The 26,432-nt window shown below is 38.1% G+C and overlaps 1 protein-coding gene across 2 annotated transcripts in view; it reads left to right on the top strand.

Moving 5' to 3' along the window:
• VGLL3 (vestigial like family member 3) overlaps positions 1-25,971 on the top strand; it is a 44,090-nt gene extending 18,119 nt beyond the window's left edge. For both annotated transcript variants that reach the window (XM_080818936.1, XM_080818935.1), the window contains exons 3-4: positions 3,979-4,506; positions 22,725-25,971. In XM_080818936.1, the coding sequence (XP_080675062.1) occupies positions 3,979-4,506; positions 22,725-22,768 (572 nt within the window). In that variant the 3' untranslated portion in view covers positions 22,769-25,971. The remainder of the gene's footprint in view (positions 1-3,978; positions 4,507-22,724) is intronic.
• The last annotated feature ends 461 nt before the right edge of the window (positions 25,972-26,432 follow it).

Here is a 26,432-nt window from a genome sequence, read left to right as displayed (position 1 = left end):
GTAAAGTGTTTAATTTATGAAATTAAATGTTAAATTTTCTCTGGTTTAAATTGTTTACCCTTAGGGTTTTCTTTTTTTTCAGAAATATTTAGAGCTGATACAAAAGTATCCCATCTATTATGAAATTGAAAGAATAACTTGATGTTCCACGTTAAACTCTTCTGTGTCTTTAAAGTATATTTCTGTATGATTCACACAGTGAGGTTACTGGGTATGCCTTGGGTGGGTTGTATTCGGCAGCATAACAATTTTGTCATTTTTGTTTTTTGGAAATAAGGATGTGTGTGTGTGTGTGTGTGTGTGTATGTAATATTTTTTAATTCCCAAATGCAAATTGAACCAAAGTGTATTTAGACTTTTTGTATGTGTCATAATGTCAGTGTTGGCTGACATCATCCAAATACCGAGTACCACTGAGTCCAAAGTCACCACGGCGTATTAACATCTGACAGTTCTGAATTGCCTCCACTAACCTGAAAAGTAATATTGCATGGAAATAGCTTGTGCACAAATTTTTCATATGCTTTTTCATCAAACAAATGTGGCTGTGATTAAGTACTCGTAAGCAAAGAGTCATGTAATGAAAAAAATTTACATACATATGAAATAAGCACACTGATTCCCAGGCATGAACCAAAGTATATCATCTGTTTCTTTGTATTAAGATTTTTTTTTAACATCCAAGATACTAAATAGTGGTTTTGAAGTGTAGACGTCCATAAATATGTTTTCTCTTCAATATTGTTTCATTTACTTGAAAAATGTAACACTGTCTTTGAAAAGGGCTGCAAAGATCTCTGTAGACTTTATATTAATCTCAGGAGATGTACAGACTGGGAAAATATTAAGTTGCTTCTAATTTTATTTTTCCCTGGGGCATTTTAAAGCTTTGTTCAGCCTTTACGGAGCACGTTTTTAAAAACAGATTTCCACTTCCATTGACAGTGTGTTCACTAATTATAATACAATTATTCATAAATAGGATAATATTTTGGGTAAGGAATTTGTTCATTATTCACATTGGTGCATGCATATCCAAATGCCTAAGCATCTATAAAATAAAATTGGGTCTAAGTATATATAAATGAAAGGAAGTAAAAGGAAAGTATCCAGGAAAATGACATAGACTCTGTAGTTTTGACATTTTAATGGGGGATTTTAATAAGGGGAACTCGATGTCTCTGGCTCGCACCTGTGGGTTGGGCTTAACCATTTTCATAATGGGATTCTGGCCCCATCGGGAGATGAAAGTTAAGAGCAGAATGAAGGGTTTGCTACCAAGGATTGAATCTGTGACAACAAAGTGGCACAGATTCAGGTTGGCAAAGCTGCACTATATAATCTAAGGAACCTCTATAAACTTTTGCATGGGCTTTAATTTTAACATTGATAGCTCTCATTGTGGGTGTGACAGAATAGTCTACAAATGGCCACCATTTAAGGCAAATATGAATTTTCTTCTCAAGGCTTACACAACTTTCTTTGCAGGTCATTAGCAGCCACTTTTCATATGTCAAAGGGAGACAATTCTGAAATAAAACAGACTGGCCCCAATGCCAGTTAGTTTGACCTTAAGTGTTATTTTTTGGTAGATGTGATGGTGACAAAGCGAAGTCATTTGATTAACAGTTTGCCTGGACTGTTGGAAGACTTGAAGAACAATGTGCACTTCCACCCTTTGCCTCTTGGAGAATATCATTATCATTATTTTGTTTAATTTCCCCAAGGGATTTGAGAACCTTGGAGATTCTGTGGGGGTGGGGTGGGGAGATGGGGCGGGTTGGGGAGGGGGAGACTTGAATGTGAGACACCAAATGGCTGTCTGTCCAAAGAATGAATGGGGTGAATGATGGTAGCCTTGGTGTAGGGCTGACAGGGAGAGAGGGGGAGGGTCTGCAGGGCTAGTGCAACAGCCACCTGGGAAGCTGGAGAAAGGAAACATTTGAACACTGTGGTGATATCCTAATTAGTTAGTCAAATTATATATACAGTGGCTGGTTCAGGTTATGGAAGCTTTCCTCTGTGGTCAGAAAACTACGACCTGAAAATTTATGAAGTGAGAACATGGCTATGTCAGACTTCTGAATACTTCTGTTTCAGAGTACTTCTTGGGATTTTCTTCACTCAATGAAAAGATGTAGCTAGATTCTCTTCTGTGAAACTTTGTATGAAAATAGCATCTTATTATCCACGCATGACTCATGGGCTAAGCAACCTTATCTTCATCTATAGATAGACATCATAGGCCACTTCACAGAATGATAGAAACATAGAGCCAGAAAATATTTGGAATTTTAATTGAGATACCTCATATGGAAGAAACTGAGCCATGGAGAGATCAACAGATCCATTTGAGGTCATGAAATCAGATAAGGTAATTGGTAGGTGCTAGCTCTCTGGCTGAGCTCTCCAGACTCCCAGTCCTGAGCTTGCTCTTTTATAACCCCACCGTAGACAGCTGGCCGTAGCTGGAGTTGTGGATCTTTCCAGTCATAGACCTGACTGTATTAGTCCCTCGGTTAAAACCCTTCAAAGCTCACTGGCACTTCCTCAGGACAGTGCCCACATTCATTACATGGCTGGCAAAGCCCATCTCAGTCTGTCTTGGACCCAGTCTGACTTGTTAGTCTAATTTTTTGCCACCTTCTGCCCACACAATTCTTTTTTTTCCTCATATGCTACTTTGTATGTGCATGTGTGTGTGTGTGTGTGTGTGTGATGTTTGGCCTTTTACACATACTTTTTTATTTGCCTAAATCACTCTTCCCAACCTCTTCACAAAGCTAGCCCTACCCACCCTTGTAATTTATTTTTTCTTAGGCTGCCTCTGTTCCCACTCTCTGTTCTCCCCGTTATGGGAGCCCCTACCAGGTCACATTGACATGTTTACTTATCTGTCCCCTGCTAGATTGTGATCTTTTTGGCCATCCCTGACCTCCCTATGCTTGGCACATAGTAGGTCATCTACAAATACGATGATTGAGTGGAGAAATTTAACTGAATACTTGTGGGGTGGTTTCCCTCTTTATTTATCTCTAAGTGTTTTTTGTTTTTTTTTTTAACCCCTCTGCCTAACCCCTTCTACTTGTTCACCCTACTTGAATCTACCCCACTCGTGGTCTCCATTGAATGCTAGATGTTCATGTCACGGTTGCAGTTGTGCCCTCTTAGGGCACAATTATGAAGAGTGCCAGCCACTGAGGCAGGCACCTGCCTTCAGAGCCCCGTCTCTTACTTGCCAGCTGTGAAATCTTGGTCTTCTTCCCTGCCTCGGTTTCCATCTCTCTAGACTGAGGGTAATAACAATAACTACCTTATTGGTGTGACGATCTAATAGCATCATCCATGAAAAGCCCCAGGACTAGGATTGGGCATTTGGTCACTGTTACTAAATATCAACAACTATTATTCTCAATCCGGAGACTCCCAGACCTCTACAGAAAAAATAAGCTTGGACTACACTCTTCTTGATGGGAAATGAGTGTCGGTGAGCGTAATTCAGTGTGATCATATTTCCATTTAAAACTTTCAGCATTAAAATGTGGTTTGAATGAAAATTGCATTTGCATTTATAAGAAGTTTGATAAATATCAGCATTTCCAACCTACTTGACTCACATACGAGGGCATAAGTTTCTTTACCTGTGATGTTTGTACCTGTGACCTCTGCCCAGACCCAATCGCAGCAAGCCACCCAGCAGGAAATGAAGCTTTTCAATCTCAGACTTGGCAAACCACAGCCCAGACTGTGACTGCATAAGCTAAGTGAACAAGGGGTGGGGGTGGGGCACTCACTCAGCACCTTGCACCGTGTGCATTGACTTGGTATGGGATCTCAGAGACTTGCCTAATATCGGTTTACCTCTGTGTGGGGAGAAAAGAGTGAATACGAATGAGCCGGCTTGTAAAATATGGGACAAGTAGAGGCAAGTCTATCCTGGAACTGAATCTTATGTAAATAATTTTTCTGTCTTCTCAGACAGCTCAGCTCTCTCAAGCCAGCGGAGTAGTTTCCCGACTTCCTTTTGGACCAGCTCTTACCAGCCCCCATCTGCACCCTGCTTGGCGGGTGTTCATCCTGACTTCCAGGTCACTGCACCCCCTGGCACCTTTACCGCAGCTGACCCCAGCCCCTGGCCAGGACACGGGCTGCATCAGACTGGCCCAGCCCCGCCCCCTCCCGTGTCCGAGCCCTGGCACTATCCTTTGGCATCTCAGGTGAGCCCGTCCTACAGCCACATGCATGATGTATACATGCGACACCACCACCCCAGTGCCCACATGCACCACCGCCATCCCCATCACCACCACCACCCTTCTGCTGGCTCTGCCCTGGATCCGTCCTACGGGCCCCTGCTGATGCCCTCAGTGCGCGCGGCCAGGATTCCTGCTCCCCAGTGTGACATCACAAAGACAGATCCGACTACAGTCACCACTGCTACCTCAGCGTGGGCCGGAGCCTTTCATGGAACCGTGGACTTAGTGCCAAGTGTGGGGTTTGAAACAGGTGAGCTGGGGAATGTCCTCCTTTCCATAAAAAGAAGCCAAAGTAAAGACCTAAATATAGAAATGGGGAGGATGTTTTTAAATATTTTGAAATATTTGTTCTCTTCTATGTAAAACTGAGCGTTGACAATACATTTACAGAACTAACCACTTTGCAGTAATTCCTGCACTCCTGCAGAAGCAGGGTGACTAGCTTGAGGGAGGTGGCAGAACTTTTTTCCCATTCCTTAAACTAGTAATCCATGTCTTTGAAGTGGAATCTCTACTACTTTATGCTTGCAAATAATTGAACACATTCTTAAAATCTCCGCTGTCTCTGTGCTCTGTACCATGTATAATGCCGAATAGAATTCAGAAGCAGTATGCTTCGGTAATTTTACCTTCTCTCCTCTTTGTCAGGTCTTACTTAGGGTTTATAAAACCGCTTCCTGGAATATAAGCCATGGAATATAATCGTGGTCTTTTGCAAAGAATTAGGGAACATATTCTAAAGGAATGGAATTCCCTTGTCTTCCCTCCCTTCCCTTCCTTTACTTCTCCTCCTTCCTCTCTTTCTCTAGCTCTATTTTAAATAGCACAAGACTTAAAAGACTACTATAAAGTTTGTATTCAACAGATTTCGATAAAATTGGTAAGGCAAATGTTTCTTCACAGCGCCTTCAGCTCCTCTCTGGAATTCATTAGTTCTGAAAGTCATGGTGTTAAATGTTTGATCTTGGTTTTTAGATCAGACTACTCATCTTAATAGTATTAATGGTTTTGAGTTCACAAAAATCAGAGGCATCAGAGGCTAAAACACAAATCAAGTCATTGATTACATCCCCGGAGTTTACATTCCGCAGTCACCCACCTCCACCTCCAATTGCAGGTTCTTTTCCTGGAATACTTTGTGATATATTAGGACTTTTTTTTTTTTAAGATTTTATTTATGTATTTGACACAGAGAGATCACAAGTAGGCAGAGAGGCAGGCAGAGAGAGAGGAGGAAGCAGGCTCCCTGCTGAGCAGAGAGCCCCATGCCGATGCCGGCGCGATCCCAGGTTGCTGGGATCATGACCTGAGCCGAAAGCAGAAGCTTTAACCCACTGAGCCACCCAGGCGCCCCATATTAGGACTTTCTTTCCAGAAGTTTAAAGAAGCTCATTCTTTTCTTTGTTTTTCTAGTTTTCTTAGTTTTATTCTTAGCGTGCAAGGTCTTTCACCTGAATGCTTGTTCACAGCAGAGGACTCCCTGGAGTAATCATTGCTTAGCATTAAGTTGAATGTGCCCTGACGTATGTGAACATTCTTATTTTGGTAAACTGGTTCTCTGCTGAGCTTTCCAGTGTTGCTTGTTGTTTAAACTGACCCGTTTCAGCTTCTTACTAAGTCCCTGAGTTTAAGCTGCTTCTCTAAACAATCAGGGCACTTGATTCTCTGCGTAGGAGAAGAGAGCGAGATGGGCCTGATCACCACACACTTCTTTCTTTGCCACATACTACGCAGAATGAAGGCATTTCTTATGTGGTTTAATGCCTGGGATGGGATCAGATTAGAGTCCCAGTTTGGTAACTGCCATCATGGGCAGCCAGTCTCTGGAGGCTCTTCCCTATCTCACTTCTGGGGTATCTGTGTGGCCAGAGCTAACAGCGCTCTTAGCAGGAATAGGAAATGTTTTCTCCTTTCGTAGTCAGTCCAGGCCGCTATAACAGAATACCGTACACTGGGGGGCTTAAACAACAAACATTTCGTTTTAACAGTGCTGGAAGCTGGAAAGTCCGAGACCAAGGTGCCAGCACATTCAGTGTCTGGTAAGGGTCCACTTCCTTCTTCTTGGCACTGTGTCCTTAGCTGGTAGAAGAGACAAGGGAATTCTCGGGGCTTTCTTTTTTAAGGGCACTAATCCCATTAAAGAAGGCTCTGCTTTCCTGACCTAATCACTTCCCTAATCACGTGCCGCCTCCTTAATACCATCACTTTGGGGGTAAACATTTAACATATGAACTCTGGGAGGGTCACAGACCCTTGGTGTATATACTGTGCATTGTGTTATGTAAAGGGGAAAAGGGACATGATTGCCTTTGCTCTCTGTTTCTCCTTCTCTGTCATCTGCTACCTACCTCTGCACTCCTTATTTTGGGTGTGAGCTTTATTCACCTACTCATAGTTCAGAATTTTGACTTGAAATAGTCTTTTCAGGATGAAAAGTTATGCTGCCTTTTGCAAGTGGAGAAGGGAGGATTTTTGTTCTTTTTGAAAAATCTACAGTGGACCCATTTGGGTCTAATATAAGTAGTTTTTAATACTTACTGAGTTGTGAATTAACATTTATTGAGTACCTACATATAATTTTGCCAGAGGTATTTTATTTATATTATTGCTTTTAATTCTTAAACTAAATCTGAGCTAGATGTATCTAGATTCATTAGCAATAAGGAAACAAGTTTCAGTTTTCCTATTCGAAAACTGCTTCTTAAATCTAAATCTCCAAGCTGGATTTGAACTAAAACCTACCCCAAATCTAAAAAATTGCTAGGGTACCATCTCCCCATAAATATAGGTACATTTGACTATTAAGCCTATTACACTGTTAATAATAAGGAATGCAGTTTTGTCTATTGGAAGTATGTAGTGTTACTCTTTGCCAGTGTGGTTTAGGATGATGATAGATTCACCCCTGTCCCATAGTTTTGATCCAACTGAGAAAACAAAGATGAAGAAATAAAGCAGATAAAGATCACATTATTGGCATAATCATTGATCAGGCTGAATTGGAGGTCCTTGATTGGTTTTACTCCCACAATTGGACTTCTAGTGTCTTCCCCTAAGATTAGATTCTGGGAGATTCAATCCTAGAAAATATCTAAACTTCAGAAAAGATTCCCTTAGCCCTCTTCCTTGTTATGTAGTTTAAAGCCTCATTGCTGTGAAAAGAGGCTGATGGTTGCCCAGATTTGCCTCGAAAAGCATGGTCTGAGGCATGAACTTGGTGTGCCTACCCTACAAGGGACAGAAGCAGGAGAAGGGTGTGCCTTTCAGGTGCTGGCCTGAAAGAGAGACTGGGGGAGGGGCTGAGCCATATGTACTCATTTTCTTCTCCTAGGGTCAGACGTCCTATCAAATATCGCATCTCTCTTTCTCTGGGAAGAGTTATAGAGGAGTGTTTTAGGTCAGTTTCCCCAGGAAAACAGACTCGAAGATGCAGATTTGATTATAGACAATTTATGGGATAGAGTTCTCAGGAAAACATCTTTGTGCAATGAGAGAATTGGGCAAGAGAAGTCTCACTACGGTTACATTCAACTGAGACTCAGTGGATTCTGTAAGAAGCTCTGGAGTTGGGAGTGTACTTTTTAATTGTCCTATTTTAAGTCAAGGTGGATGGGCTTTTATACGTCTGCATTGACCAGTTACTGGATGTGTTTCTCTGGAAAGGGGACATGACATAAGGCAAAGTGACTTTATTCTGCTGAAGGCAGTTCCCAAGTCTCAACGGGGGTTAGGGAGGTATCTGACGGGGCTCACCGCAATCTCCACGGCAGGGGAGCAACTGAAGAATGGTCGCTACCTTTCCACTTTTCCAACTATGTAAAAAGAACAGAAGTTTCTGTGTCATATTCCCAAGCCAAGAAGGTAGGATAGTTGAAAAGAATGCGAGGTGGGTTCCTCTATACAGGTTATGCAGAGTTGACTAGACCAGGTAGTCCCAAACAGTGGCTTAGCTCAGGACTCAGCAGCAACACTGTGTGGCTCCTGAGCCGTCAAGGCAAGAGCTTGTATTCAGGTGATACAAGTTTGAAACTCCTCAACGTGCAGATACCAAGGCCACCAAAATATAGGCCATTTTCACATTCCATTAGGAGGCAAATAAATTAATCCGACTATGTTGAGAGCAATTTGGTAAAGGATACGACGTTTTCATCAGTAGGGGAAAGGTTTAATAAGTTTAGGTACATTTTTATTTTGCAACCATTTAAAGAAATTAAGGAAATCTGGAAGATTCAAATGATATAGTGTTTAGTGACAAAGGCAGTTTTGGAGTATCATGTATGGTATAATCCAAGAGTCAGCAGAAGTTTTCTATAAGGGGCCTGATAGAAATAGTCAGTGCTTTGCAGGGTCACACTATCTCTGGTTGTTGCCACTACTCAACTCTGTGTTTATAGTGTAGTGTTTATAGCCACAGGCAGAACTTAGAGAAATGAAGATGTCTATGTCCCATTAAAACTTCAGTGATGGACACTGATATTTGAATTTTATTTGTCGTGAAATGCTACTCTTCTTTTTGTATTTCCTTCTTTCTCAGTCATGTAAAAACATAAATCCCATTCTTCCACTCTTAGCTCATGGGCTGTGTATAAACAGAAGTGAGCCTGATTTGGCCTGTGGGCTGGAGTTTGCTGGCCTCTGGTATAGTTCCATATGTATCACTCTTATCTGTCTACACCCACACATATGCATGTGTGTGCCTGTGTTCCCTCAATAAAAATTATCTGGAAGCATATATCACAACTTTTAATGGTCATTGCTCCTGGCAATTAGTGTGTGGCCTGAGCTTTGAAGCCAGACTGCCTGGTTTTAGAAGCCCCACTCTGTCACTTAGTAGCTGCAGGACTTGGTGCAAATTACTTAACCCCCTTGGTGCCTCAAATTCCTGATCTTTAAAAGATAATTCATAGGGTTGTATTGAGGATTCAATGAATTGAAGTAGTAAAACATTTACAAATGTGCTCTGAGGATAATAGGTACTCTTTAAATTTAGCTCTCAAGGGAAGGTGATCAGACGCCTACTTTTTGTAGCTTTAAAAAATACGTTCTTGATGGGGCTCCTGGCTGACTTAGTCAAGTTAAGCCTCTGACTTTTGATTTTGGATTGTAATCTCAGGGTCATGGGATTGAGCCCCCCATTGGGCTCTGCTCCGGGCATGGAGTCTGCTTGGAATTCTCTCCCTCTCTCTCTGCCCCTGCCCACCGTGCTCTTTCTCTCTCTCAAATAAATAGATTTTTAAATATATGTTATTGAACTATATTTTACATATCAGATGCTTTACCATTTTAAAGTGAACCATTCGGTAGTTTTAGTATGTTCATGATGTTGTGCAAGCATCCCCACTATCTAATTCCAGAACATTTTCATCACCTCAACAAGAAATCCCTCTATCTTAGGGATATAAAACATATCCCCATACATATTCCTTCTTCCTTCTGTGCCCTGGCAACCACTAATCTACTTTCTGCCTCCATGGATTTTTCTACTTTGGACATTTCTTATGAATGTAGTCATACAGTATGTGGCCTTTTATATCTTACTCCTTTCACTTAGCCTGTGTTTTCTAGATTCATCCACGTAGCATGTATCAGAACTTCATTCCTTTTTAGGAGTAAGTACTATTCTATTGTATAGACACAGCACATTTTGCTTATCCATTCATTCATTGATTCGTTCCTGCTTTTTCACTAATATGAATGACGCTGTTATGAACACCCATGCACTGATTTTCTGTGAAGCGATGCTCTCGGTTCTTCTGGGTATGTACGTAGGGGTGAAATTTTGGGGTCGAGAGAGAACTTTACTTTTTCTTTTGCATACTTCTATATTTCTTGATTTTATCTTATTATGATACAATATATTATTAGCTATGCACATATACATAAGATCTATCTCTATCATGCTCAGAAATTTTACAATGACATTAAGTAAATTCTGTTGCAGTATTCACCGTTCAGCGACCATAATCATACAATTTATTTCACTGAAATGCTGTCATTCTTCTTTCCTGTTATTGCCAATAATTTACTTAACATAAAATATACAATGTAATTCATCCCAACCAGTTTGAATTAATTTTTGTAAGCAACGGTTTGTTCATGAAGACTTTTTACTGAAATACAAAGTTAATTTTATTTTTAAGTTCCACTTTATCCACTATATTTAAATTTACTAAGAGGAAAAAGGGTCTTGCTTTGTAGTATGACTTCTTCTCTATAAACACAAGCTGCTCATGGCTTGAGATTGTTTTTATCTGCACAGCCACAGATTTATTATTCTTAGGATTCCTAATGTTTTTTTAGTTACAATTTTGTTACAAATTTATCATTTTTTACCTCGAGGAATGCCACAATAACTCAATATAAAATATACATAAAGTTTCTTTTTGCTAAAATACATTTAAATAGCCTAACGTTAGAAAACAAAACAAAACAACATTCTCTACTATAACACGGGTTTGGGAAATCTGGGTCTAAAAGGGAATTAATATATGTTAATGTATCTTCTGGCTTCTTAAAAAATTTTTCATATAAGCATATACCATACATTTGCATAAGTAGTAGATTTTTTAAGGAGATCATTAAATGATTCTGCCCCAAACTATGATTACAGCCAGATATTAAACAGTATCTGGTTTATCTCTCACTAATGAGCATATCTTCAATTATTGAGTGAAATCAAGATTATGTATTACAGCATGGGACATTGACCCTTGTTAGACAGAAAAACAGTAGCTACTAGATCTTAAAATAACTTGCTGGATACAGGCTATGAAATTCTCCATAGGTACAAGAAGCTATGTTTCTAGTATTCCCTCAGATGTTAAGGCATAAACATATTATTTCTGAAGAAACTTTCACAATAGTGGCCTTGATTTACCTGTGAATAGAATTACTCTGTTAAAAGGCCTGGAAAACATTCTTTGAGAACTTAAATTTTGATAATGGGTAGGGAGCACTGGGCACCAATGGGGAAGTTAGGAGTAACCAAATGTCCTTTTTATCTATTTTTGTCCTCTCCATGGATACTTGGTGTCTGATAATATTATGAAAGAATCAACCTTACATGTTTCTTGGAAAATTTTTTTATGATGTAAGTCCTGTATACTACATTTCACAAAATGCATTTAATTTTAATCCTCTTATCTGAAGATTTTACAAAAGGGACCTCATTCACAAAAGGCAAAATTGTATTTTGAAGCAATGTAAACTATTATTGCTCAAAATTGTTATATACTGTTCCCTTTGAAATAGCTGATCAAATGACTTTAGCTGTTAAGACCACAGTGGTCAGTCTTGTTCAATACTATGTGGATGCTTTACGTTGCAATCCATGAGGAGAAACATCCGTCTTTATTTTATTAAATACAGGAACTAGAAGGCAGGATGGAAAGTAGCTAGTGAACTAGAGCAGCAAATAGGCAGTTTCCCTCCCTGAAAGAGAGGTGGACATCAAGTTACCACTTGCTTTTCCTTTCAACCTGTAACTTTGCCATCTCTCTAGATCACATCTCAAGACCTGCACTTTCTTGTAGGTGGTCTGGTGCTGACAAGCCTGGGCAACAAAGATTGTGATTGCATGAAAGTTCTCAAAAATAACCATGCTAAACTATTTTAACATCTCCTTGTAAAATGTTACTAATTTTTGAATTTCATTGGGGATATCAAAGGGATTCAAATCCCTTTACACCCACTGATCTCTTGGAAATCATTTCTCTCTCTAAACATACACATTTGCAAAAACAAACAAACAAACAAACAAACAAAAAAACCCTATAGGAAACCAATAGTTATCAACCCAGTACACTTGGATATTTGTTTGATATCTTAATGCTCCAGTTCCAGGCTTTACAATGAGTGAGAAATATGGTAAGTTTGACAGAAATTGTCAGAAAGCTACAGTAATAGTTGACAGGATAGTATGATCTATATAAAATATTAAAGCACTAAGGTGGTTTTTATTCTAGAGAAGAGAGGACACCAAAGTAATATATATGGTTGGTGCTCAACTAAAAGTGGTTTCTTTCCTTTCCTCTTCACGTCTTCTCATGGAGCATATATATTAGTTGTCTGAATTCTGGAGGCTATAGGGTTAGAGATTTATTGAAGCCTTCCCTGACATTTTTAGTAATTTTTGTAAGTGATGAGGAAATTAGGAAATTGGCCGTACTCATGTTTGGACATAGGATAGACACAGAAGCTTACTTCTTAGAATTTGATTTCAGCAGGTAGACATATTAAATGGCATATTATATAGAAGCCTGCCCTGAGACTATGTGATTTTTCAGTGGCAATTATGCTATTCAATAAAAATTTATAGATTTCTGGATACTTACCTTGAGGACATCATCTAAATTAGGATAGTGAAGATGTCACAAAGCAATAGTTGCAGCTGAAAAAGAAGGTCTATGTTGGGATGTTTTTTCAACTATACTTTCTCTGGACTTTTTTAGAGTTTATTATGATTTGGTAACAATACTCTAGTAATTAACAACTAATTGTTTAACCCTTTCTGCAGACCTTTTTCTTTTTCTTTGACTTATGTCATAATCCTCTTTTCCACTGAGAGAAAAAAAAAATCAAAGATATGTTAAAATATTTACCCACTCCTAAATGGTGTTAGTTGTATAGGGCTCATGTTCAGAATGACAGTTTCGTGACCAGAAGGGTAATGGAAACCATCTCTGAGATGCATGCAAAATGCCAGGAGATCCCAGCCAGAGAGTGAGATCTGCATGAAAAGTAACTGGATGGTGAATCAGAGGGAGAAATGCATTCCAGAGCACTGCTGTCAGTTTCAAGTATCCATGGCTGGATTCTGTAGAGCCTTAATGAATTTCCCCTGCTCTCCCAATTCCATGTAGATCTTGCCCATGCTCTCTTCTGGGCCTTCCTCTACTGAATGGTGCTGTAATGTCACAGTGCCCATGGCATGGGGATTTTGTCTCATAGAGCCTCCTCCTACTTTACAGAGCAAGTGCAGGAGCCTTCTGAGAGGATTCCAGATGTTCTGAGATTATTTGCATAATAATACAAATAATGGTGTGTGTGTGTGTGTGTGTGTGTGTGTGTAAAAGAGAAAGAGGCAAGGAGAGATGAGATTTACTATCCCCCTCCCCCCCAATCATTTAGGGGCTCATAAAAATGGTGGTCAGTACAGAGAACTTTAATCTTTGCAGACATGTAGAAATTTGTGTCTAGAGATGTGTATGGGAAAAGCAGAGGACCAAAAAAGTAAATTCCAAGACCCACATCACCACTTAGCTGCATAATGTTGAGCAAGTCTTATAACCTGTATGTTCCTCCCCTTCCTTTGGTGCAGAATGGAGATGATACTTCTTACTCTGTCGTAGCTGGGAGATTCCAATGAACGATTGCACATGGTTGTGTTTCCTAGATGGTGCACATGAGGGAAAACTAAAGCTCTCATTATTCTTACTAAATATATTGCATTTCAAACAGAAAAAGAAATCCATACTGGAGATGTGAGACATCATGAATAACTGAGATGCAAGCCTTGAATGCCTGTCACTCCCTGACTCTGTCTACCTTAATTTGCTTCTATTCTTGAAGAATAGCTGTGATATGGGGCACCTGGATGGCACACTCCACTGAGCATCTGGCTCTTGGTTTTGGCTCAGGTCTGATCTTGGGATCGTGTGATTGAGCCTTGCATCTGGCTGCACGCTCAGCATAGGATCTGCTTGGGTTTCTGTCTCACCTCTTTCTCTGCCCCTTTCCCCTGATCGATCGATCGATCGATCGATCTTTCTCTCTCGCTCTCAAATAAATAAATAAATAAAATCTGAAAGAAAAGAATAATTTTGATGTTTACTAGAGCTAAATTTCCTAATACTGCTGTTTGCTGGAATTGGCCATCCAATGAAAACTGGATACTTTTGTATTGGTTGGGCAGACAATGGGAGAGGTATAATAAAGAATCAAGAGGAAAAGAATTTGAAAGAATATCAGGATGTGCATCTTTAAGACATTTTTCAACAAGTTTTTTGTTTGTTTGTTTTCCTGTCTATAGCACTCTGCTTTGTGGACTGATAAGGTACTAGAAAATTGATCCAATCCCCTTGGAATTAAGTACTGTTGAGATATTTGTCCTCATCACTCAGATAGATCAAAAGGAAATTTTATGTGCAGAATGAGGCAGTTAAAGTATAGATAGACTCACCAAACTCCATTAATACATGCTAATCTTTGAAAGTTGTGAACTAAAAACTGATTCATTTTTCCATTGCAGTATTAATTTTGTAAACAAGTTTCTATTTATTGTTCTGTAAATGGGGTAGCATCTTTTGGTCTCTGAAATATTTTCCCAAAAACTGCAAGCAAAACTAGGCAATGCCATCAGCTTTTGACTGTTTTCTTAATGGAGACCTCGCCAACTAGTTATGGTTGGGAGTTGGGTATTTTTTCAAACTACACTGTGTCTTCCTGAGAGAACCATATGTGCTCTTCTGAGAGGAGAGGTGTAGAGGTTGAAAAAACAAAACAAAACAAAACAAAAAAACCCTCCCAGGATATTCTAGTGTGACTCTTAATGGAGAACCGCTCAAAGAATTAAAAGTCTTATTTCAGGGTCAGGGTATTTTGTGTTCACAAATTATCTTTTCAGTAACACTTTGCTCATATCATATCACATCTAAGGGTACCTCTAAAAGAAACAGCTCAAATGAAGAAATCCATTTCAGAACTTGTTCCCAGACAGTTTCACATCAGTTTTCAAATAGGCTGCAAAGATTATATACAAAAATTCTATACAGCTTGCGGAATTTACAGATTCTTTTTATTCCCTTCCAGGCTGTCTAATTCTTATTGTTCTATTTATCAACAATATAAGGTTTCACAAACAGTTGTCTGTGGCCAACATGTTGTGAATTCCTTGGCAAAAAGACGACCAAAAAAAGTCTTATGAGAGACTGTTAGGGGCAAACCATACCATTCTTTGTTTGGATACAGCCTGATATACTATGTATTTACTTTCATAATTTTTGTCAACTCTAAGCATGTGTTATAAGGCTTATTTTCATGGTTGCTTTGCCTGAACTGTATCAGGTGATGCTGGGCATCTTCAGAATCTTTGAAGCCCCATTTCTGTTTGCTTGGATTGGACAATCCCTTCTGGAAAATGTCAGAATGAGCTTGTGTTTATATCACATCTAAGTAAGATGAGAAATTACTGATGTCAGTGTAGATGATTGATATGCAACATACCTCATTCTTACCGACATATTTTCCAATATGTTTTGCTTTAATGGAGAGATTGATTACTTAAATCAAATGGGTAGAAAAAGACACTTATATTTCTGCAGTTCTGAAGTAATTTTTAAAAAAATTGGAATCCTTTTAAATAACTCATCCTCCTAGGTATGGTGTTTCCTGTGTTGGTGTTGTGTCCCTAATTATGTTTTTATGAGTAAGGAATGAATCCAGATTAGCTCTTCCTCTGGTTGGATTATCTATTTTCTGGATCATAAAGCTGTCACTGCATAACCTAGAAACCTCTTTAAAGATGCATGTTTGGCTGCATTTGTTATCCAACAGATGTCTGGATAGTTAGAATCTCTTGAGAGTATTGTAACTTGTGGTTTCAGTTACAATAAGTGATCCAAGCATTTTTGGTCTTGCTCCTCTCTAGTTCTGGGAGAAAGTCTGTAGAAGAAATTACAGAGGGTATTTCATTTCGCTCTTCCCCACTCCCTCTTTCCTTTCGTCTTTGTCTCTGTCTTCGAGGTTTTGTTTTGTTTTGTTGTATATATCTGCTTTTGGAATTGGTGAGCAGTGTCTATATTACATATCCTCCCTCCTGGTGCCCAGTGTGTCTCACCTAAGAGGTTATCCAATTGATATTCAAGTTTTGAGTGCAGTAAATTGCCACAATGATCCCAAACTACCCAACTCTGTAATTGATATTTTGTATTTGTCCATGAGATTGATTTTAAAATCGTTCAGAGTTGTAATTCCATATCCTGAGGGTTTGAGTACTTGCCAGTGTCCCTGCCAGCTGGCCATTTTAACCTGCACAAGTCTTTGGACATGGCCAAAGGCAATGGCTGGCGATTGTACGAGTAGGAGAGTTTGTGGCTTTGGAGGGAGGAAGGTGGTGAGAGGGCAGGCAGCAGGCAGGCTGCAGGGGCGGGCGTAGGGGGGCTGTCTGGGAAAACAGGAGCAGCGGAAGCACCTGGGCACTGACCTGCTTACCACCTGCAATGGTTGCCTCGGGTGTGCAGGTGCTGTGCTTCTGACAAAAACGTAGTAAATTATGGTCTATGAGGTTCAGCGGGTTTTCCATTTCTACTCGTCTTTTGAATCTGAACTTAAATGTATTTTGGCAAGTATTTAGACAGTTTTTACCTCATTGTTTCTGACAGTACGACTACATGGAAATTTTTAAGTCACTTCTAAATGTGCCTGGAGAAAACATCTTTATATACAGAAAGACATCCCTCTGCTAATAAATTATTTCACTGCCATAGTTAAGTATCTCTTACCATTGTTTTAGTGTGCAAAGGTTGTAATGATAAGAAGGTAATTGTAATTCAAGTGTCATAATAAATTTATTCTTCAGTCTGGTTCAAGAGTACATTTTGTTTGTGATGACTTTAAAAAGAATTATTGTCCAACATTGAAGTGCTAACTGTGAAAATGCTTAATGCTCATCGAACTGGCTAAAATATTTGTAAAATATGAGAAAAATAACCCTTATGTACCTACTATACAAAAAGCACTTAGAAATAAATGAGAAAATTACTTTCTTAAATGCATAGGAAATTGGCCAAAGATAAAACACTGTTGAAGAAATGTCATAGTCACAGAATGTTTACCTTCACTAAGGTGAAAAGAAATGCAAATAGATACTTTTAATCTGTAAAAAATAAGATGAATATTGGTACAAACTTGCTGAAACATGTAGCACCCACAATGAAATATGGAAATGTGCAAATTTAAGTGAACATACATGCTGAGGTTCAGCAATTATGCAAACATATTTTCAGGAATTCATCTTATCTATCAAAATGTTCACATTAGTAACAAGTATGTTTGTACACGTGTGTGTATCCAAATGATATACATCTATAGAGAATGGGGTAATTTACACTATAGGGTAGAATAAATATTCTACATCCCTCAAAGGGTTCATGTACACGTACCGATGTGGAGTAAAACATTTTCTAAGATAATATTGCAGGTGAAATAAGCATGTTATAGCATAGTATAAATAGTGGTATGAGTATGTGTGTACATCTAAAGTATACTTCGTGAGTTCTATGGTGACAGGGGCTGTTAGGTAGAACTTACGCTTTCTAAATCCCCTGTAACTGGATATTAAGCAAGAAATCTATGATGTTTTGAATTTTGAAAAAAAGATATTTTTAAACAGAATGAAGGGAGGTGTCCACGGTGGTTAAACATTTTTTAAGTATTTACGTGAAATGAAATCATAGTTTCTGAATTGGATAACTCTCACTCTTATTTTTTCCTCCACTTTGTGTTTTCTCTACTTTGTGTTCCTCCTACTTAGTGTTAAGGTGCTATCCCCACGTAGATTTTATTTAGAAATTCTTAACTAGCATTTAAACTGATTGCCCTGGGGCTCAGACAAACAAATGCAGTTGTATGATCATTACCAATGATAATTATATGAAGTAGTAGAAGATAATACAACTGTCTCTTGCATCACTTTGTGATCATTTGTCAGTGTTTCACTGTTAGATGTCAAATTGTTGGTAAAGGTTAGATATTTTGATACAGTAGCCAATAGTGTTGTGTATACTTATAATATGTAATAAGTATGATTTAACCTTTATTAAAGCAGGGAAGAAGCAGGAGATTCTTTTTTTTTTTTTTTTAATGTAGGACTAAGCTATCAGCTTCTTTTAGTCTAATGGCAAGCATTTTGATCCTAAAAAGTTTCTAGACTCTTAGTATCTATGAAATGAAAAATTTATATTTATGCATCTAAGTATTTCTTGGCTTTCAGGTCATAAAATATTCTACCCACACTTCAAGGTTTTATGTTCTTATGTTTTCTTCTTTTTTATCAGCAGCATGTTCCCTGGTGTACAGTTACCGCATTACTTCTTTTATCTACAGCAATAAACTTAATTGGAAGCATGTTCAACTTACTGAAGAGCTATAGGCAGTGGTGTTGTCAAGTGATTATGCTGACTTAGAAGCAGGACATGCTTTCCTAATGGGTATAACTCTGACAATCAAACTTTCCCTAAAGCTCAGATGTGCTGGGGTGTAGTTTTTCAGAAACCTGAATTATTATGTATTTCTATCCAATAGCAGAGAACTTAACCTCATTAATGATGAGTATACTTAGTCCAACTTAGTGATATCTCCATTGCTCTTGGTTTAGTACAATGTCCAATTTAGAGTTGGAACCTCTTCTTCTCAGATTCCATCCTCACCCTCTCCTTGGGTTTGCCTCTGTATTCCTAGAATCGTTGTATCATAAAAACTGTTAACTAAAAGGTTGCTGGTTCATGATTTTGTCATTTCCTTCCTATCCTGGCCTTTGTTTCCATACCTATCCCCTCTCCCTCACTCTGTTTCCCAGTGCATTCTCTGTACAGTGCTCTTCCAGGTGATGACCCATTTAAGTCAGGTTCAACTTCTAGCTATTGTGATCCCTCCAACATTCTCAGTTGGGGTGGCTGGTGCCATTTCTTCTGCTGTGGGGTACCCACATCATAGACATCGGACACACTAGCAGGGTCACCAACATTTTCTCTGAGCTCACTCTTGTATCTTTTTGGGGGTCCCATGAAAACTTTAGGATCTTCTCACAAGACACCTAAGAGTGGAGGGAAATGAGAGCGGGAAGTGTCCAGATCTTTCATCCTTAGACACACCCCGTTGCCATCTTTACTTCCTTATTCCCAGAGCCTTTTGTAAGAGGTGAACCTCTGGGGCACCTGGGTGGCCCAGTTGGTTGAGCATCTAACTCTTGATTTGGGCTCAGGTCCTGATCTCAGCGTTGTGGGATGGATCCCTAACCTCACTGAGTTTCTCTCTCTCTCTGTCCCTCCCTGCTTTGAATTGAGGAACTGGTCTGTGGGCTTGCATCTCCATTCAAGCTTTTCTCCTAACTGAATCCCAGACTCTCAGATTCTGAAGCTAACAATCTGATGTTTTTGTTCTCTGGTCTCATTTCTGAAAACACCTCATGATCCGGATGGCCACCCTGCGCCTTCAGTGTTCACACTGGGGAAGGGTTCTTTTTGTGGCTTGGGGAGGGTTATATATCAAAAACATATCAGTCAACGTGGAATATCCTATTACACAACTGAAGTAGTCTTCATCTGAAGTATAATAAACTACTGTGTAATCAATTACTGCACCTTAAAAAGCTAAAAAACATTACAGATGTATAGTTTAAAAAGATTACTAAAAGATCTCTATTTTTAACTCTGACATTGGTTCTGTTGTCAGGTGATTTCTAAACAGTGTGAAAAGGAATATTAAAAAAATGTATTTTTTCCTCAGATTGATTTAATGAAAGGATTTTTGACTTGGGGAATTGTGGGTAGTAGAGGTTAGTGACATAGTCTCTGGCAAATATAGTCCATATGGGGGCTGCCATATACATTGTGGTTGAGACCTTTGACTCCGACATCAGACCACCTTGTTTTCAATCCTAGCTCTGCCACTTAATAGTTTCATAATTTCTCTTAGTCTTCATTTTCTCATTTGTAAAATAAATGTTATTGTAGATGGTTGGGAGCATTACATGAAATATTTCATGAAAAGCACTTCACACAATGCCTGTCATATTCAGCCATAAGAAAATATTCACTGACATTTTTATGATGTTTATTTTCTTTTCTCCTAAAAATCTCACAGACTAAACAATAAAATTAAAACTGAGTTATTGATATCAAGAAGATAAACATGGGTGATTTCAGACAGCCTGTGGGGAGATTTCAGTATATGTTACGAACCAATTTCCTATCAGTTTGAGTTAGGAAAGTGAGAGGCAGAACAAGCCCGAATAGGAGAACATAGCAGAGTAGATTTTGTGTTTTGGTGAGAAGAGCTAGGGAAACCCCAAATGTATGTAGACCACATACAGTCAATGATTTTGTCGTCTTCAGCCCTTGCTGAGAAAACTAAACATGCCAGCTGACTCTTAAATATCTTGATCTATCCTTATCAATTGTCTAATAAGAAAAATCCTAGCTGCTTCTCTCCTGCAACTTATTAGTAGTAGGGTGTTTTGTTTGTGGTTGTTCATTTTCTTGTGTTTTACCTATGCCTAACTGTTGAATTTTATGCATATTTTTGAAATACTTGGTAATTAAAGCAAAGGTTTGATACACTGTACCATCACCAAGAAGCAGCTAAACCACAAGGACCACATTAGCTATTTAATACATTTGAGGCCTTAGACGAATTGATTTTTTTTTTAAGGTTTGCATTAGAGTAATGCAAAGAGTTGGAAACAAAAACAATGAGATGAAGTTATAAGGAGAGAATGCCCTCTGTTATTTCTGGTTGGAAAATGTAGAGTTATGATAAGTAATGCAATAGTTGTCTGCAGAAAAAGGCTAACATGATTTTGAAGGAGTCATATGTCTTTGCAAAGCAAACTAGGGATTGCCTTTATCTAAGAGGAAAAAAAAAGACACTCAAACCACTTGATGATTCCAACACTATTCATGACTTGCCGTGCTGACATTCTATAGATTGATGGGGTCTTCAAGTGTTGGAAATACTGAGTCATACAGAAGATGAGACGTTTCAATAATGAAAAAAATATTTATGCAGTCAGCAAATTGTCAGTTAAGGTGGTTTAGATTATAAGAGTCACCAAACAGAGACTGTGTCAGGTTACAAATTATTCTAACCACAAAATCATTTGAAAACGAGTAGAGCAAATTTAGAGTGAATGGGTATACCCCAAATCTTTATTTGTTCCCTCCCTTCTTCCTCCTGTTTCTCCTCCTCCTCCTCCTCTTTTTTTGAAAGGAAAACTGTTGACTCTGTATCTAAACATAATACTAGTCTCAAGAGAAAACAAGAATTAAGACGAAACTAATCTTTTTTTCAGAAAGTGTTGCTTTTTCCCCCAGTATGCAAGTGCTGTAGGATATAGATGGTGACTTGTGGTTCTATGAGGTGCTTTGTCTTTTTCTCTTTGTTCTCTCTCCCTTTATGTAGTCTTTTTGTAGATTGTCTTAATGTCTCCCATCAATGACTGACTAATTGTGTCTGTTTTGTAATGATACCCATTGTTTTGTAAAATTCTTTGACAAGTTGGAGGGACAAGAAATGAAATCATTGCAGCTGTTTTAGTAACAATTTTAATTTAAAACGCTACTGGCTCATTTAACCATTCCATTTCTGACATCCAGCCCAGACTTACAACAGTTTTAGATCAAGGATCAAGAAAACACCCTGTGATCTGAGCACCCGCACAGCAGCAGACATGCTGCCTTTCTACCTACTCCTTCATGTTTTGGTATTTGGTTTTAATCATTGCTTTGTCTGTCCTCTTCTAAATGATTATGCCAAAAATAAAGGAACCTGAGGTAAGTGACTTCAAGTAGGTATAAGCTGAAGGTGCTATGCTAATTGTCCACCTCAGAAATCAGTCAACTGACTATACTGGAACCAAATCAGAATCACAATTTCCATTTTCTGTTTGATAAACTTCTTAATCACTTTAGCTTTGAGTTGGAATTCATACATGTTCACTCATTTTCCTTTGGTTATTACTTTTAAAACCTTATCTGTAAATTTTATTTTCTTGCTATGAAGTATAGATTTTTATAAGCCATCTTAAATATTTTCTGGAGGACGATGTGAAAAAATAAGTACATTTATAAAAATAATATTTTGTGCTCTTAGCTATGAACCAACTGTGTCTATTTTACTGAACACTATTAGATCCAGTTTTTGACCATGTCTCATTGCTCACCATATTGGATGGTGACTACATTTCCATGGACTACATTTCCAAAACAGCACCAGAATTGACTCACTCTTTTAGTCCGAAAGTATCATTTTTATTGCTGAAAGGTATTAACCGAAGTGCCCCAAAGATTGGTTAACTTGTTTTCTCCAAATATCAGCTCCTTTTGGAATTAGAAATAAAAAGGTTTTGTTTATATTATTTTATTGTACTTATTATCACTCATACTCTAAGAAAATAAAAAACTACAGTAAGGAATTTCTACTATACCAAAAGAAAAAAAGAAGAAGAACTTCTACTACCCAAATAGCACTGCGCTGGTCTAGAGTTTTTGTCCACTGCTGTGTTGGTTGGCTTTGTGAAAATTGTGAACTCAAGCATGGAATTTTTTTGAGATCAGGTCATCCTTAGTCCATACCCCACAGTGGCCTAGATTGACTTTTTGGCTTCTATATCCAATGCCTTGTAGATGATGCCCACTTTTGAGTACTTCCTGTATTAAAGCTTTTCATTTATCTCACTCTCACCTTTTCCAGGTCTACAGCATCAAGACAAGAGCAAGGAATCACCATGGTACTGAAACGCAGTGTTAGCAAGTCAGGTTGGAGTGTGACTCCGTGGGCCCACTGGGAAAGATGCTGCCAGGATTTCCCATTCTGCAGTGGGACACGATAGACATGGAAGAAGAGGAAGTATCAGCCAGCTAACTTTGGTTGGGAGCCTTTTCTTGAGAAAGTAGAGTGGGTTCTAGACATTGAAGAAAAGCATTTTTGTTTGTTTTTTCCCCTCATCTGAGCCTTTGCCAACTGTGCAACTCTCTTTTTTAAGTCTTGCTTTTATGGATACATGGTTTAATTTTTGTTTCCTTTGGATTTTTTTTTTTTTCCTTTTGAACCAACCACCTTGTCAGGAAAAGAAGAACCACAAATGAAAATGCTCATTCTTTCAGGAATACAATTTTGTAGCTCTATGTGTATCTATTTTTGTAGAAATACGGAAAGTTTGATTTAGCATTGATGGGCTATTTTTGAGGGATGTATTTTTTTTAATATTGTAAAAATTGTTAAGTTCTGTTTAAAGAACTTGCTCTCAGAGAAGCACTGGCAAAAATGTTGAAAAGGCTTGTCTTTAAGATGTCTGTAATATGCTCTGTGCTTTCTAGGTTACCTCAAGTGTTTGACAGTTTCTCCTTTTTTACAAAAGTAGCACCATAACCAAGCCAATATAGTATTGTTCTACACTAAATCTCAGTGAAGATTTAATTCCATGCTAGCTCACTTAGCTTTGAGTTATATGCATAGCTTGAAAAGGAAGTGTTTTAATGACGACACTTAAGAAAGGATATTTCATTACTTCAATTTGTCCCAAAGAGTACTTGGAAGTTGACTAAGTTTTGCAGAAACTTTAAATCAGAGGGAGAGTTTGCCTAGAGTATATAAATGTCTTTTTAGCCCATCCAACTTTGATAAATGGAACCAGTTTATATCCAACTACTGGAAAAAAAAATGCATTTACCCATGGTAACTTTGATTGCCAGTGGCTTGGTTTCCTTGTTTCTATTTATGCAATCATGGCAATTTTTAAGGTCATATTTTAAGTGGACTTTTTTTTTTTTTTTTCCTAGAGATGTTCAAGGGACAATATTTGGGAAGGTACTAGACGTGTCACAAAGCCTTTAATTCAATGACTATTTCTGATAATGTTACTCGTCATTGTAAATTAAAAAATAATATATGTAATACTTTAAACATCTTTTTTTCAAGACTTTCTTGTTTGTTTAAATCTGGTCTTAGTTGATTGAACTCTTTTAAGAAAACGTTTTAGAGCAAAATGAAATTTAAATTGGAATTTATGCCACAGTTACTGAAATTGGGGTTATAAATTGACTATTCTTTGAAATTTATCCTTGAAAACTCAGGATTCAACTTGGGATGACCCTCAGGATCAAAATAAGGTGAAGCTGGAATTACCATTAAGACCTTGTTAGGAAAAGATTAGGGTTATAAAAGTAGCAGTTATGAAGAATTTTTGATGCAAAATCCATTCTTGTCTAGCTGCCTCCAGAGATGGGTCACATTAAAAAGTTAGTGTTATATACAAGTTTTAGTTTGGTAAAAGTTTGTCAAATGTGCCCCATCCTGGTCTTCACCCATATGAAATACAGTGTTTAATGAAATACCATTTTCCACTTTAAATTGTGTATATCTTGTGCATAAACATTTTAGCTATAAGAACAGCACAACCTCTGCTCAGGTAGGCAGGGTTCTTACAGATAATTTAAAGTAGTTCCCTTATCTCTGTTTTTTGCATTGATTTTCTTTCCTGGTGCTTCTGGTGAGTTATAAATCTATACACTCTCTTATATTGTTATCATAAGTTGCTTCTTCTTAACCAAACTCTCCTTAACACAATGTGCATATTTTTACCTAATGTGAGGTCAAAACTTACGGAATTTTCGACTTACGAATCATATTACAAATGATATGAACTTAGATCTCTAGGGAGTGGCTTGGTTAAATTATCTATATTTTGATCTATAGTTTGATTCGTTATGGTTATATGTACTTTGCCCAATATGTGGAGCATGAAGTTAAATGAATCTATAAAATTGGTTTCCTCTTGTGTCCTCCTGAGTTTTCAAAGTCAAGTATTCACGCAGTTCCCACGGGATGACTCACTGGGAATTATTTATTTTCCTCCCCTTCCCTTGGAACCTATTAATTTCCTTTGCAGTTTCTCTTAGAACAGCATTGTACTCCAGCTCCTTCAGGTCATTCAATTGGATTTTCCCAATTAAGGGAGAAGAAAAGTATTAACTCTCTGCTCCTTTCCTTACTCGCCATTGAACTGAACTCAAGGAGAGAGAGACAGTTGTATAGCTACACCCTGAATTTGGACTGTGTTCTGTGCTACTCCTGATAGCTACAGTATAAAAGGTTCCTTGGCTCTGGTGTCCAAGAAAAGTTGGAGATCTGAATTCTGCTGTATCCAGGAAAGATTTGTAAGTGAGGTCTCCTGTTAAGAAAAGGCATTGTTGACATACTGCAAGGATTAGATCCTTAAACAGGCAAGGAATGGATCAAAGTCTAAGTAAAAAGAGAGTGCATGTCTCTATAATTGTCTGGCACCCCTTGGTGTTCTGTTTTGTTTTGTTTTTTTGACTGGTACCCCCTTGTTATGATCATTTTACCTACACCACCTTAAGTAAAAGAGGATGAGTTGTAATTTAGCATGATATTCTGAATTTAAGTTTAAAATGCTATCACTCTCTGGGTCTGCTCTTCTCACATCAAAATGATGCTGTTGACCTTAGAGGCTTCTAACCTGCTTCACTGAGGGCTACCAACTTTCTTCCCCATTCATTTGGAACCACTCCACCTTCGACTACTTTAAAAATTAGACTTCTTTCAAGGTTTTTTAAGGTCTGTAAGCTAGACCCTATTAAATCATCTCATTTATTTGACATCGAGTCAAGGCTTCGACCGCTATAAACTAACATGAGTTAAGGAACAACATAATAGTGTTAAGTTAGATCTCAACAGGCTATTTTGTCCCTCACTGTTTATTTGAAAAGAGCATCTAAATATTTTAAAAACCAGTGTTTCTTCTTAAGAAGGTTAACCATCCCCTCTGAACTTTCATCTGCATTTTTTCTTCTTTCTCTGTCCTCTTAAAATTATTTACATTATTAGTTTAAGCAAAAATGGCCAGGGTTGCTCTACATTTTGCAAATGAGAACCAGTGGGTTGCAAATAATTTAAGGAATTAATTCTTTAACTTTATAAAAAAACTTAAAAAAAGACAAATTTTAGTCACTGGCATAAAACATGCCCTTGAGGAGCTCATTATTCATTTTGGAAATCATACTGCCTATTCCTATGCTAAGACCTGCAGAACAGGCGGGATCTATCCAGTTTTTGCATTGGCTATCTGGTTTAAGGTTACATTTGTCATTTGAAGTTGCAATCAGAAACAGTATTTCAAGAAACTAAATTCTATTTCTTAACAAGTGTCCTTTTGTTATATAATATTGCCAAATTAAGTCAATGGGGCAATGGCATTAGTGGTGGAAAAGGAAAGTTTTTATATTGGAGTTTTGACTGAGGAATGAATAGAGAAGCAGAATGAATTCATGGAAAAGAGCATTGACTTGTGCATTAGGTCATTGTCTGAATTCTGGCTTGGCCACAATTAGGTATGTGTGATTTGGGTTTTATTTATCTTATGAGCAAAGTGAGATAACA

This window comes from Martes martes (assembly GCF_963455335.1).
Source record: "Martes martes genome assembly, chromosome: 1".
NCBI lineage: Eukaryota > Metazoa > Chordata > Mammalia > Carnivora > Mustelidae > Martes > Martes martes.
Note: the sequence above shows the minus strand (reverse complement) of the source record. Positions and strands in the feature narration are given on the sequence as shown.